General features: G+C 44.5%; 1 protein-coding gene across 4 annotated transcripts; it reads left to right on the forward strand.

The window, feature by feature from the left end:
• Positions 1-1,631: 1,631 nt before the first annotated feature.
• TMEM219 (transmembrane protein 219) lies at positions 1,632-12,865 on the forward strand. Of its 4 annotated transcripts, none has more exons than XM_082600391.1 (6): positions 1,632-1,724; positions 2,761-3,215; positions 3,309-3,498; positions 9,883-10,112; positions 11,556-11,725; positions 12,766-12,865. In XM_082600391.1, exons 2-5 carry the CDS (start codon positions 2,808-2,810, stop codon positions 11,691-11,693), a joined length of 966 nt encoding a protein of 321 aa, XP_082456517.1. In that variant the 5' UTR covers positions 1,632-1,724; positions 2,761-2,807; the 3' UTR covers positions 11,694-11,725; positions 12,766-12,865. The 4 variants fall into 4 exon arrangements, with proteins under 4 accessions (XP_082456517.1, XP_082456516.1, XP_082456518.1 ...); XM_082600390.1 differs by lacking the exon at positions 1,632-1,724 and adding an exon at positions 1,865-1,973; XM_082600392.1 differs by lacking the exon at positions 1,632-1,724 and adding an exon at positions 1,876-1,973 and having other exon boundaries at positions 3,017-3,215.
• Positions 12,866-13,526: the final 661 nt, after the last annotated feature.

A 13,526-nucleotide genomic window follows, 5' to 3' on the forward strand; every position in this document is an offset into this window, starting at 1 on the left:
GTTGAGGCTCATGGGCTCTAGAGCGCAGGCTCAACTATTGTGGTGCACAGGCTTAGCTGCTCCGCGGCATGCGGGATCTTCCCCGACCAGGGCTCGAACCCGTGTCCCCTGCATTGGCAGGAGGATTCTTAACAGCTGCACCACCAAGAAGCCCCTTTGCCCGTTTGTTTTTTTTTTTTTTTTCGGTACACAGGCCTCCCACTGTCGTGGCCTCTCCCATTGCGGAGCACAGGCTCCGGACGCGCAGGCTCAGCGGCCCAGCCGCTCCGCAGCACGTGGGATCCTCCCGGACCGGGGCACGAACCCGCATCCCCCACGTCGGCAGGCGGACTCTCAACCACTGCGCCACCAGGGAAGCCCCTGCCCGTTTTTTAATCAAGTTGGTTTTGCTGTTGTTGTTGAGTTGTAGGAGTTCTTTATATATTCTAGATATTAACTCCTTAGCAGATTCACATTTTGCAAATATTTCCTCCCATTCCGTGGATAGCCTTTTCACTCTGTTGCGTCTTTTCATGCATAGAAGTTTTAAACTTTGATGTAGTCCAGTTTATCTATTTTTTTCTTTTGCTGTCTGTGCTTTTGGTGTCATATGCAAGAAATCATTGCCAAATCCAACATCATGAAGCTTTCCCCCTATGTTTCTTTCTAACAGTTGTATAGTTTCAGCTCTTACATTTAGTTCTTCCATGAATTTGGGGTTTTTTTTTGTTTGGTTGTTTTTTTGACCATGCGGCATTTAGGATCTTAGTTCCCCGACCAGGATGGAACTGGTGCCCCCAGCAGTGGAAGCCAGGAATCTTACCCACTGGACCACCAGGGAAGTCCCCTTCCATGCATTTTGAATTAACTTTTGCATAGGGTGTAAAGTAAGAATTTAATAACTTCATTTTTTTGCACGTGGATATCCAGTTTTCCTAACACCATTTGTTGCAAAGACAAGCTTTTCTCCACTGAATGGTCTTGGCACCCTTGTTGAATATCATTTGACCATATATGAGAGTATTTTGGGTGGTCGTACAGAAGGATATGGTCTCTGCTTTAAGAAAGCCCCAGTAGAATTGAATACTCAGATTATGTTTCAAACAGCATTTGTCCAGTGCTGGTTGTGTGCTCAGTGGGTTCATGTTTTCCCACACTTTACCTCTCAATCTTCCTATCCAACAAGTGAGATAGATAAGATGATCCCCTTTAACAGAGGAGTAAACTCAGTCCCCAGAAGAGCAGGGTTATGTCTTATGTAGGGGCAGGGACAGTCAGGATTTGAACCCAAAGTTCTTGGCTCCACGTGTCCTGCTATTTCAGGTTAAGATGGACCTTGTGTTCTCATCTCTAAAATGCGGGCAGAAGTGAAATGAGAGGTCTCTATTGAGCAGCCTTGCAGCTGTAGGATCTGTGCAGATCTATGTAGGATCCTGGCAGCTATGCATTAAGGAGTCGCCAAAAGCCAGGGACCAAGCGTGAGGTGTACACGTTAAACACTATTAGACTGCAGAGAAGAACGGAACCCAAACCCCAAGGCCAGCCCGGAAAGCCAGAGTCCTAGGACCGGAGCCCCGCCCCCGGGCGGACCCCAAGTCCTTACCCGGAACCAGGGCGCGGCTGGGCTGTGCTACTGGTGCGGGTGGGAGACGAGCAAAAGAAAATTGCCTGCGACGCGAGTCTCGTTGAAATGCCGCCCATGGTCTCTCCGGATGGAGAGTTGACAGTTTCACAACGTCTCTAGGGTTAGTTACCTTGCCTCTCTCCCTTTTACTCACCTCCCGTGGTGTTATTTTTCCCCTTTGGCCCTGCATTGGATGTCCTCTTGGTACGCCCCCACCCTGACCAGGAGGGGCGAGGCGGCCGCCCGCGTGGGCACTGCGCATGCGAATCCCGCAGACTGGGGGTGGGGTGGGTGGGAGCACGGACCCCGCCCCTTCGCGACTCGTCGCGTGACGTCGCGGGGGGCGCCGGCCTCCGCCCGGCTGCGAGCGGTGAGAGCGAGCGGCGGGCGGACTCGACGCTGCTACAGCGGGAAGGGATATGGGTGTTGAGTTTCTGCTCGAGGGGCTTTGCGGGGGAGGGGAGGCCTAGGTGCACCAACAGCCGCCGACCTTCAGGCTCTATCCTCCTCCTTCCTACCTTTCCCCCCTTTACAGATGTTCGGGACGGGAGGCAGGGCCAGGGCTGTGCGTTTGTGACACCTGCATTTCCCTGGAGCCCTCCTTCTCTCCCATCCCAAATGTTTATCTTGCCTTCCAGATGTTCCTTTTCATCAGGCTCTTGCTTCTCGCCAGGGAAAGCGCACTCCACTTGGAAGCTGGAGACGGGTTTCAGACCTTGGCCCTACCACTCCTTTGTTAAAGTGCCCGAGCCTCAGTTTTCCCCACAGTCTTTTTGCCTTGCTTCATCTGGTTTTGAAGATCAATATGACCCAGAGGAATAGAAAGGAAATGGACATTTGTTCAGTTCCTGCAAGGCCAAGTACTATGCAAACTGTTTTATCTGCTCCATTTAGTCCTCACTACTCGATGTTCTTAGAACTCCCATTTCACAGATTCTTAAGCTCGCAGAGGTTCGCTGATTTTTCTCACATAGCCAGTGAGTGGCAGAGGAGGACTCAAATTGAGTTTAGCTCCAAAGTGGAGTTCTTTTTCATCAGATGCTTCCCTTGTCTGGGCTATCAGCTGGAACTGTTCTTCAGCCAAACCCTAGCCCCAGAACAGCTGCTTCCTGAACTTCTCCCGTTGAGAATTCTCATTTTCGAATTCCTTTTTCCAGTACAGCGTGCTCTGCTCTGCTTCCACCTTGATTACTTCAGAAATGAAATGCAGCAAACATTTATTGAGTGGTGCCTGGAGATGAACACTTGGAGTCAAGAGCCTTGGGTTCTTGTCCTGGCTCTGCCACTAACTGGCTGTGTGGCCTTGGCCAAGTTCCTTGTCTTCTCGGTGCTTTCACTTCCTTTGAATAAGATGGGTAAGTGCCTTCTTACTGGCAGGCTCTTGTCCAGGTCTCCCTTCCTGTCCTCCAGCAGGCTCTCCCTGGAGGCCCAGACCCCTCTGCTCCCCATGGGCAGCTGCCAGGCAGGGCACAACCTGCATCTCTGCCTGGCGCACCACCCACCTCTGGTCTGTGCCACTTTGATCTTGCTGCTTCTTGGCCTTTCTGGCCTGGGCCTTGGTGGCTTCCTCCTCACCCACAAGACTGGCCTGCGCAGCCCTGACATCCCTCAGGTGAGTACTCACCCTCCTGCTCATCCTTCCCCTGCAGGCCAGCTCTTGCTGCTGATCTCCTCTCACCTCTCCCCACCTTCCTTTTGCACACAGGACTGGGTCTCCTTCTTGAGATCTTTTGGCCAGCTGACCCTGTGCCCCATGAATGGGACAGTCAAAGGGAAGTGGCGTGGGTCTCACGTCGTGGGCTTACTGACCACCTTGAACTTTGGAGATGATCGAGACAGGAACAAGACTCAGACATTCCAAGCCCAGGTCCAGGGTAGTCGTATGGGATTGAAAGGTGAGACCAAGGAGGACTGTGGGGTTGGATATCAGAACATTCAGAGGTGGGCCCTGCCCCTGACCTCACCATCCTGGTGACCTTAGTCACTTCTGCTGTAATAGGACTAGATACTTTCAGTGAACACAGTGCCCACTGTGTAGGGTCTCTATAAATGTTTTCTCTCTCCCCTTCCAACTTTGAGGTTCTTTGATTCTGTCCTTGGAGGTGTGATGAGATGGGCAAGATTTGACCTAAAGTTCTTTCTCAACCCTCTTCATCCCTTGGGGCTTCTGTTAGAGGCACCTTCTTTTTCCTCAGGGATATCAGAGAAACATGTTCTATTTATTTAAACTGGTGTCGTTAGTTCCTGTTGTGTGCTTAGCACAGCTCTGTGTGCTATGAAGGATACAGAAAAATCAGACATCCTCCATTCCCAAATTGCTTAGAGTCTTCTGGGAAGATGATGAGTGAGAGTGAGTCAGAGGGTGCCATTAATTCCTGTGTGAGATTTGGCCTCAAGTTCCTCATCTAAAAAATGTGGAGATGAAGAAGGAGAAGAGAAAGGTGGAATTCTTAGACTTCTGAGGTCCTTTCCAACACTGTCGTTCTAAGATTCTCCTATGAGTCAATAGGTGTATGTGTGTGTAGGCACACATACGCATATTGCCAGGTGAGAGTAGGGCTCTGTATTGCCAAGTGTACATGTGTGTGATCAGAGAGCAAGAGAAAAGGAATGTGTCTGATTATATAGACTCAGGACAATTTCTCCTGTTCCTTTTATGTAAAAAACATAATAGCTTTATTGAGGTAAGTTGTACACATGCCATGAAGTACACCTGTTTAAAATGTACAAGTGAATGGCTTTTTTATATTCACAAAAGTGTGCAACCAGCACCACTGTCAATTCTAGACCATTTTCATTACCTGACAGAGAAATCCTGTTCTCATTAGCATGCACTTCCCTTTTTCTCCTAACCTTCCAGTCCTAGGCAACGAATAACTACTTTCTGTCTCTGCAGATTTGCCTATTCCAGACATTTCATATAATATGTGGCCTTTTGTGACCGGCTTCTTTCACTTAGCATAATGTTTTCAAGGGTCATCCATGTTGAATCATATGTTAGTACTTCATTTCTTTTTATTGCTGAAGAGCATTCACTATACACGTATTCCACATTTTATTTATCCGTTCATCAGTTGATTGACATTTGGATTGTTTCCACTTCTTGTCTATTACGAACGATGCTGGTCTGAACACTCATGTACAAGTTATTGCATTATCACATGTTTTCATTTCTTTTGGGTGTGTACCTAGGAGTGGAATTTCTGGGTCATATGGTAACTGTGTTTAATCTTTTTTTTTTTTTAATAAATTTATTTATTTATTTATTTATTTATTTTTGGCTGCATTGGGTCTTCGTTGCTGCACGTGGGCTTTCTCCAGTTGCAGCGAGCAGGGGCTACTCTTCATTGTGGTGCGCAGGCTTCTCATTGCGGTGGCTTCTCTTGTTGAGGAGCACGGATTCTAGGTACGCAGGCTCAGTAGTTGTGGCTCACGGGCTCTAGAGTGCGGCTCGGTAGTTGTGGCACAAGGGCTTAGTTACTCTGCGTCATGTGGGATCTTTCCAGACCAGGGATCGAACCTGTGTTGCATTGGCAGGCAGATTCTTAACCACTGTGCCACCAGGGAAGTCCCTATGTTTAATCTTTTGAGGAACTGCCAGACTGTTTTCCAAAGTGGCTGTATCGTTTTATATTCCTACCAGCAGTGTATGAGAGTTCTAATTTCTTCACATCCTCACCAACACTGGTTATTTCCTGTTTTCTTGACTATAGCTGTCCTAGTCAGTGTGAAGTGATACCTAACTAAGGTTCTAATTTGCATTTTCTTTTTTTTTAATTTTATTGAAATATAGTTGATTTACAATGTTTTGTCAATTTCTGCTGTACAGCTAAGTGATTCAGTTATATATATATATATTCTTTTTCATGTTCTTTTCCATTATGGTTTATCACAGAATATTGAATATAGTGCCCTGTGCTATACAGTAGGACCTTGTTGTTTATCCATCCTATATATAATATTGTAGTTTGCATCTGCTAATCCCAAACTCCCAATCCTTCCCTCCCCAACCCTCCCTTCCCCTTGGAAACCACAAGTCTGTGCTTTATATCTGTGAGTCTGTTTCTGTTTCATAGATACGTTCATTTGTGTCGTATTTTAGATTCCACATATAAGTGATATCATATAGTGTTTGTCTTTCTCTTGCTGACTTACTTCACTTGGTGTGATAATCTCTAGGTCCATCCATGTTGCTGAAAAATGGCATTATTTCATTCTTTTTTATGGCTGAGTAGTATTTAGTTTGTTTCCATGTCTTGGCTATTGTGAATAGTGCTGCTATGAACATAGGGGTGCATGTATCTTTTTGAATTTTGGTTTGGCTGGATATATGCTGCCCAGGAGTGGGATTGCTGGGTCATATGGCAACTCTATTTTTAGTTTTTTAAGGACCCTCCATACTGTTTTCCATAGTGGCTGCACCAATTTACATTCCCACCAACAGTGTAGGAGTGTTCTCTTTTCTCCACACCTCCTCCAGCATTTGTTATTTGTAGACTTTTTAATCACGGCCACTCTGACCAGTGTGAGGTGGTAAGCACCTCATTGTAGTTTTGATTTACATTTCTCTAATAATTAGCGATGATAAGCATCTTTTGATGTGCATATTGGCCATCTTTATGTCTTCTTTGGAGAAATGTCTATTTAGATCTTCTGCCCATTTTTCGATTGTGTTGTTTGTTTTTTGGTTTGAGTTGTATGAGCTGTTAGTATATTTTGGAAAAAGCCCTTATCGGTTGCATCATTTGATTTGCATTTTCTTGATGACTAATGATATTGAACATTTTTTCATGTGCTTATTGGCCATTTGTATATCTTCTTCCAAGAAATGTGTATTCAGAGTCTTTGCCCATTTTAAAAATCGAATAATTTTTCTTTTAATTATTGACTTTTAGGAGTTTTTTTTTATGTTTTCTAGATCCAGGCCTCTTATCTGATGTATGATTTGCAGACTTTCTCTCCCATTTTTTGTGTTGTCTTTTCACTTTGTTGATGGTGTGCTTTGAAGCACAAAAGTTTTTAATTTAGATGAAGTCCAGTTTATCTATTTTTTTTGTTGTCGTTGCTTGTGATTTTAGTATTATATCTAAGAAGACTTTGCCTAACCCAAAGTCACTAAATATAGGTTTTCCTGTATTTTCTTCTAAGAATTTTATAGTTTTAGCTCTTACATTTAGGTCTGTGATCCATTTTGAGTTAATTTTTTTGTGTATGGTGTGAGGATGGAGTCCAAGTTTATTCATTTGCAGGTACTATTCATTTGTCCCAGCACGTTTTGTTGAGAAGACTATTCTTTCCTCATTGAATAGCCTTTGCACTCTTACTGAAAAGCAATCAACCATAGACATATGGGTTTATTTCTGGGCTCTCAGTTCTATTCCACTGATCCATGTCTATGCTTATGCTAGTACAACACCGTTTTGTAGGAGTTGTTCCACGTGTAGATGAATTTCTGGTGTATCTGTAGGGAGGAAGGTGATCTCCGCGTCTTACTCTTCCGCCATCTTCCCCTCAGCCTATCACAACACCGTTTTGATCACTGTAGCTTTGTAGTAAGTTTTGAAATCAGAAAATATGAATTCTCCAGCTTTGTTCTTTTTTTTTTTTAAGATTGTTTTGGTTATTCCAGATCCCTTGAACTTCTATATTAATTTTAGGATCAGCTTGTCAGTTTCTGCTTCTTCATGGTTAGAAACAAAGTTATAACATCAAAGATTTTTGGACCAAGTGAGAGTAATCACATATGATTGCATCATCTAATCAGTAGTTGTTGAGCACCTACTATGTACCAAGCATGGGAAATACAGAGATCTGTAAGATGTGGATCCTCACCACAAGTCACTCACAATCTAGCAAGGATACTGATGTGAACAGAAGTAAACACCTTTCAGTGTGTGCAGTAGAACACAAGGTACAGTGAGAGTACTCAGAAGTCCATCAGGCAGGGATGGTGAACACAGGCTTTTCCAAGGATACGGGGCTTGAGCTGAGGCTTGAGGGAGGCTTAGGAATGTGCCCTTCCAGCCAGAGGGAAGAGCATATGCAAAGGCATGCAGATGGGATTATGATGGCACATTTAGGAACTTCCAGGGGTTCAGTTTGACTGGTGCAGGGGAAGGAGTGTTGAATGAGTGGCAGGAGATGGGTCTGAAGAAACAGGCAGAATCCCATGGAGAGTCCCTTGTGCTAAGACAAGGTAATTGGACTTTATCCAGGATATTTGGCTACCTCAAAGAGTTTGATCAGGAAAATAGAATTTTGTTATTATTCTTTTTAAAAGATCATACTCTGTTGGATGACTGCCTGGAAGGAATGTGTCCAGATGCACAAAGACCAGTTAGGAGGTGGTTGCGATAAAAAGGTGACTTATCTGAGCTAAGACAGTGGTGTGAAAGAAGGGGACTGATTTGAGAGAGTCGATAGAAGTGTGAGATGGACAGGATTTGGTGACAGATTCGATCAGGGGAACATAGAAGAAAGGGGAATGGGAATTCTCTTACTGAATTTTACATGTATGTTTCTCAGTTGCAATTATGATGTATATACTGGTTTGTATTTCTTTTTTCACTTCATGACATCGTGTTTTTTGTATTACTGAATGGCCAGAACATTATTATTTTAATGGATGTAAATTGATCTGTTAATTGGTTAGGCCATCATTTGTTAATGCTTTCTTTATTGATAAACATTTTTATTATTTTCTGGTATTTTTTATGAAAACACAATAAACATTTGGTATACTGTGCACTTTTCTTTTGAATCTTTTTCTTAGGATTAGTTTCTGCAAGTGGTATTACTGAGTCAAAGAGTATGGACCTTTTTTTTAATACACAAATTCATTTTATTGTGGATTCAGACTACACAGAAGTGTACAAAGCAAATGTAAAAGTCCTGCTTACCTTCTCTGCAGAGTCCACAGTTTGGTGGGCATCCTCTCAGTCCTTCTCTGTCTTTATCTAAAATTGCAACAGAGGGCTTCCCTGGTGGTGCAGTGGTTGAGAGGCCGCCTGCCGATTCAGGGGACACGGGTTCGTGCCCTGGTCCGGGAAGATCCCACATGCCGCAGAGTGGCTAGGCCCGTGAGCCATGGCTGCTGGGCCTGCGCGTCCAGAGCCTGTGCTCCGCAACGGGAGAGGCCACAACAGTGAGAGGCCCGCATACCGCAAACAAACAAACAAACAAACAAATAAATAAATATAAAATTGCAACAGAAACAGCCAAATTGTCTTCTAAAAGTGTCACCAGTGGAGAGCACCCATTTCTCCACATTTCAACAACTCTTGTTATTGTCAGTGTTTTTAATTTTTACCAATTTAATGGTCTAAGGAATTACCTGATTGTTTTACTTTCTCCTGATTGCTAGTGAGGTTGAGCATCTTCTTATAGGTTTATTGGCCATTTTCATGTCTTCTCTGAATTTCCCATTCATATCCTTTACTTATTTTTCTTCTAAGTTATTTGTCTTTATCTTCTGAATTTTTTTAGAAGATCTTTATACATTCTGGATAGTAAATCCTTTTGCCAATTAAATATGTTATAGGTATTTTCAGCCATTGTGTGACTTTTTTTTTAACTTATCTTTCATTGTATAGTTTAAGATAAGATAGAACTTATCTTTCATTGCTTTTAGTTTTTATGAAATTTATTGCTCTTGTCCTCTACACGGTCTTTTAGGTTTTGTGTCTTTTTTTGGAAGGCCTTTCTTTCCCACTTTAAAGTTAGAAAATATTTGTGTTTTGTTTTAATACTTGCTTAGGTTTTTGTTTTGTTTTGTTTTAGTTTATTTGCATAGGTCTTGAATACATCTGAACTTTATAGTGTGAGGTAAGAGTCTGACTTTTTTTTTCCCAAATGGAAATTGTCCCAAGGCCATTGACTGAGTAGGCCATCCCTTTCCCACTAATTTGAAATGGTATGTGAACCTTTTAATGGATTTGGGTAGTAGTGGAAAACTGCTTTCTTAAAAAGAATGATCTAGGTTATACAAATTGACATCAGCAATGTGTATTTACCCCAGTTTTGCTGCAGCTTTCTGAGTATTGGTATGATTGTTTTATTGATTGTGAGCTAATTTAAATTAATTTTTATTTATATCGGTACACAGCTATTTTCATTTCTCAGTGATGCAAATGATGGTATTAGAGGACTTTACTGAATAGAATCAATGCCAAAATACCTGGTACAGTAGGAAGCCTACATAAATGAATAGCTGTCTAAAGATTGATGACTCCTATCCCACCCTACATTTTCTTCCATCTCCTCCCCTGTGCCTCTCATAGGATCTTCTGCAGGAGAGCTGGTCCTCATTACAGCCAGGGTGACCACAGAAAGGACACCAGGAACCTGCCTGTATTTTAGTGCTGCTCCAGGAATCCTGCCCTCCAGCCAGCCACCCATGTCCTGCTCGGAAGAGGGAGCAGGAAATGCCACCCTGAGCCCTAGGATGGCTGAGGAGTGTGTCAGTGTCTGGAGCCACGAAGGTCTTGTGCTCACCAAGTTGCTCACCTCCGTAAGAGCCTCAGATTGTTGGGGTTTCATAAACTGCCATGCTGAACGCTGTGTCTTGATGGCTTCTGGAGGCAATTTTACCTAGTAGAAAAGCACAGGCTTTATAATCCTGCCTCAGAGGTTCTGTGACCTTGAGCAAGCATGTGGGCCTTTCTGAACCTCAGCTTCCTCAGCTGTAAAATAGAAAACATGATACTCTCTCCTAATACCAACAAATAAGGATAAATGAGAATGAATGTAAAGCGCCTGGTACATAATAGAGATTGGATAAATGACAGCTATTACTATTAACAATTGTCTATAGATACAATAAAACATGATCTTCACCTCAAAGGAATTCAGAAGCTGTAATAAGAGGCAGAATGGGCTAATTGCTATCATAGGGGTGTGAGCAAAGTGTTATTCAAACAGAGTAAGGACCAATTAACTCTGACTTGAACGTTTATGGAGAGTGCTTCACCAAGATGGTGGCATTTAAGAAAAGGGAATTGTTTACAGTAGTTTATACCTTACTAAGTGCTTTCAGTGTCATTATCTCATTTGATCTTAAAATAGCCTTTTTAAGGCTGTTATGAGGTAGCTGTTATTATCTCATTTTACAGATGAGGAAACAGACTTAGAGGGAGTGAATTGCCCCAGGCCACACAACTGGTTAAGTGGCAGAGCCAGGATTGCAACTTACAGCCTTCTGACTTCCACGTCCCAGGCTCATTCTGCTCTGTCAGGATGATCCTTGAAGAATGAGCAAGACATGAGCAGGAATGCAGTAGAGGCGGTTCAGGAGAGGGGAGATACATTCCAGGCAAAGGGACCAGCATGAGCACAGGCCTAGGGATTGAAAAGTGTTCAGGCTTCAGGAGCACTCCACGACGAAGGCTTAGGCATGACATAGGGGAAGAGACAAAAGAGATGCAGGGGCCAGGTCATGAGGCACTGTGAGGCCTGGCTAAGATGCTGTGACTTGATACTGCAGGCCATGGGAGTCACTGGTGCTGGGTGGACAAGACTGGCTAAGTGGAGGAGAGAGACCAGTTAGGAGGCTGCTTCATACTGTTCCCTCACATTTGCAAAGACCCTGGTGAGGAGCATGACCTGGGAGCTTGGAATCAGAGACCTTGGTTTCCAGACCTGGCCCTGCTTGCACATTTCAACATGTAGACAATAGTGAACTTTCCTATCTCCTGGAGTCATTATAGGGGTTCAGTTTATATGTTTGGGCAAGAAAGCGGTTTGTAGACCATTGAGACAAATGTTAGCTTGCATGCAAATAAGAATAGAATTTTCCCTTTAGTTGCTCCCTGGATGTGGAGAGCCCTCTCCCCCATGGAGGCTTCTTTCTATAGCCCTTGGGCTGGGGGTATCTAAGATATCTTCCCAAGGGAAGATTCTCCACAGTCCCTTCTCTCTCCATCATTCCTCCTCCCCTTCCTGTCCCTACCCCTAGGAGGAGCTGGCTCTGTGTGGCTCTAGGTTGCTGGTTTTGGGCTCCTTCCTGCTTCTCTTCTGTGGCCTTCTCTGCTGTCTCACTGCTGTGTGCTTCCACCCACGCCGGGAGTCCCACTGGTCTAGAACCCGGTTCTGAGGGCACTGGCCTAGTTCCCGTCTCGTTCTCAGGTAAGGTTCTCTGACTCAGTCCTGTGGGAATAGGGGATGGGGTGTGAGTGGCAGTTGTAACTGAGACAGAGCTTTTCCTAGACAATATGGTTTGGTTTTACTTATTTTTGTACTTTATATGTGTGGAATCATACATATTCTTTTGCGACTGACTTCTTTCAGTTAACATTCTGATGTTAAGATTCATCCATAGCTGTAGTTCAAAATCCAAGCTTTTTGGCAACAGCGGTGAATTAAGGGAGTTCAAATTTGATGATGTGTCCTGGATATGAATCATGTTTGTCTTGCTTTTGTCCTGAAATTCTGATACCCAGTTTTATGATGCAAATTTTGTAAAATTCATCTTGAACTGCTCAAAAGGATTGATGATGCCCTTTTACTGGACACATACTATGTGCCCAAGCACTTCACATGCACCTGATCTTTTACATTAGCCATCATTGCATTAGAAAAAGTTGATTCTGCTAGCAGGATCTTTGCAGGGACACAGCCTCCAAAGTAGGGGTAGGACATACTGGCTAACTGGTTAGTCCATCACCTCATTAAGGTTAAAAAAAAAAAACCATTCTATAAAAAATCTCACCCTTTCAGGTGAGTCTCATATAATTTGAGAGTCATATATTGTGCACCCAGCTCTTAAACTGTTCTCAGCTTCAGCTGGCTGCTGTGCCCTAGGAAATAACTGTGGGAGAAGAGGAAACAGCTCAGACCCAGGGGAGGTGCTGACCAGAGGAGCTGGACCCTCAAGATCAACTTTGCTTATATTGCTTAGGGCTAGGCCTGACTGCTCCAGCCACCTACTTGGGTTGGGAACAGGTGGAACCCTCTCAGCCTTTCTTAGATCTGAGCAGACTGGGAAAGGAAGGCTTTCTGGCTCCTGGCAGATCCTGGGATCCTGAGGCCATCTCAGTTGGAATAAGTGCCTGTACCTATCTCTAGTTGTCACTTCCTCTGCTTCTTCCCCAATTTCTGCAGCCATACCAGAGCTTCCTCCAAAGGCCCTCTGACCTGCCTTGTTTGTTTATTTTGTTTCTCTCCAGGTGTGAATCAACTTCTTGGGCCTTGATTCTGAGTTGGAAGAGATATTACAAAAGTGGAGAGCTGGAATGTGGGGGAAATAAAAGGTTTTTTTGTCCAGTGTTTCCCAGGGTGTTTATTGGGGATTGGATTGAGGTGGGAATTTTAAGGTAGAGAGTCTCGGGAGGTTTAGGGGATTCTTCCTTGTTGACACTAGTTTGGGTTGGTATAGGGCATAAGGTTACTGCAGCTCTTGGGTACGGTCATGGAAATGCTTTGACATAAATGCATTGTGACCTTGTGCAGGTCATGCTGCTGTGAAGGGCCTCAGTCTCCTGAAGGGATATGACAGATTGAGTTTTCTCAGCAAAGATTCCTCGAACTTGGGAGCCCACGACCAGGCTGGATAGTTACTAACCAGGACAGTCCGTTTTCCCGCCTTTTCCGCGCCCAGTAGCAGTCTTCCCTTACCCCTCCCAACCTCTACCCTGCACGCAGGCGCAGATCACGGCTTCTTATTTCCTTCCACCCGCGCCCCCTCAAAGCTTCCCCTAGCAACAAGCTCGGGCTCCGCGCTAAGGCGGGGCGAGCGCATGCGCGGCAGCTCTTTCCAACACCAGTTGTCGGACAGCGCGCTGGGCTCCTCCTTCTCCAAGACTAGCCCTGCTCCCCACCTCCTCCCACCCAGGGTCCGCGTGGCGGGGCGCGCGCGCACTCTGGCTGGGTTGCTGCCCAGCTCTCTGGCCGCATCCTTAAGGAGAGAGGGGCGGGGCTGTTTCCTTTG

The sequence above is a fragment of the Mesoplodon mirus genome, assembly GCF_964341445.2.
Source record: "Mesoplodon mirus genome assembly, chromosome: 15".
Classification (NCBI taxonomy): Eukaryota; Metazoa; Chordata; class Mammalia; order Artiodactyla; family Ziphiidae; genus Mesoplodon; species Mesoplodon mirus.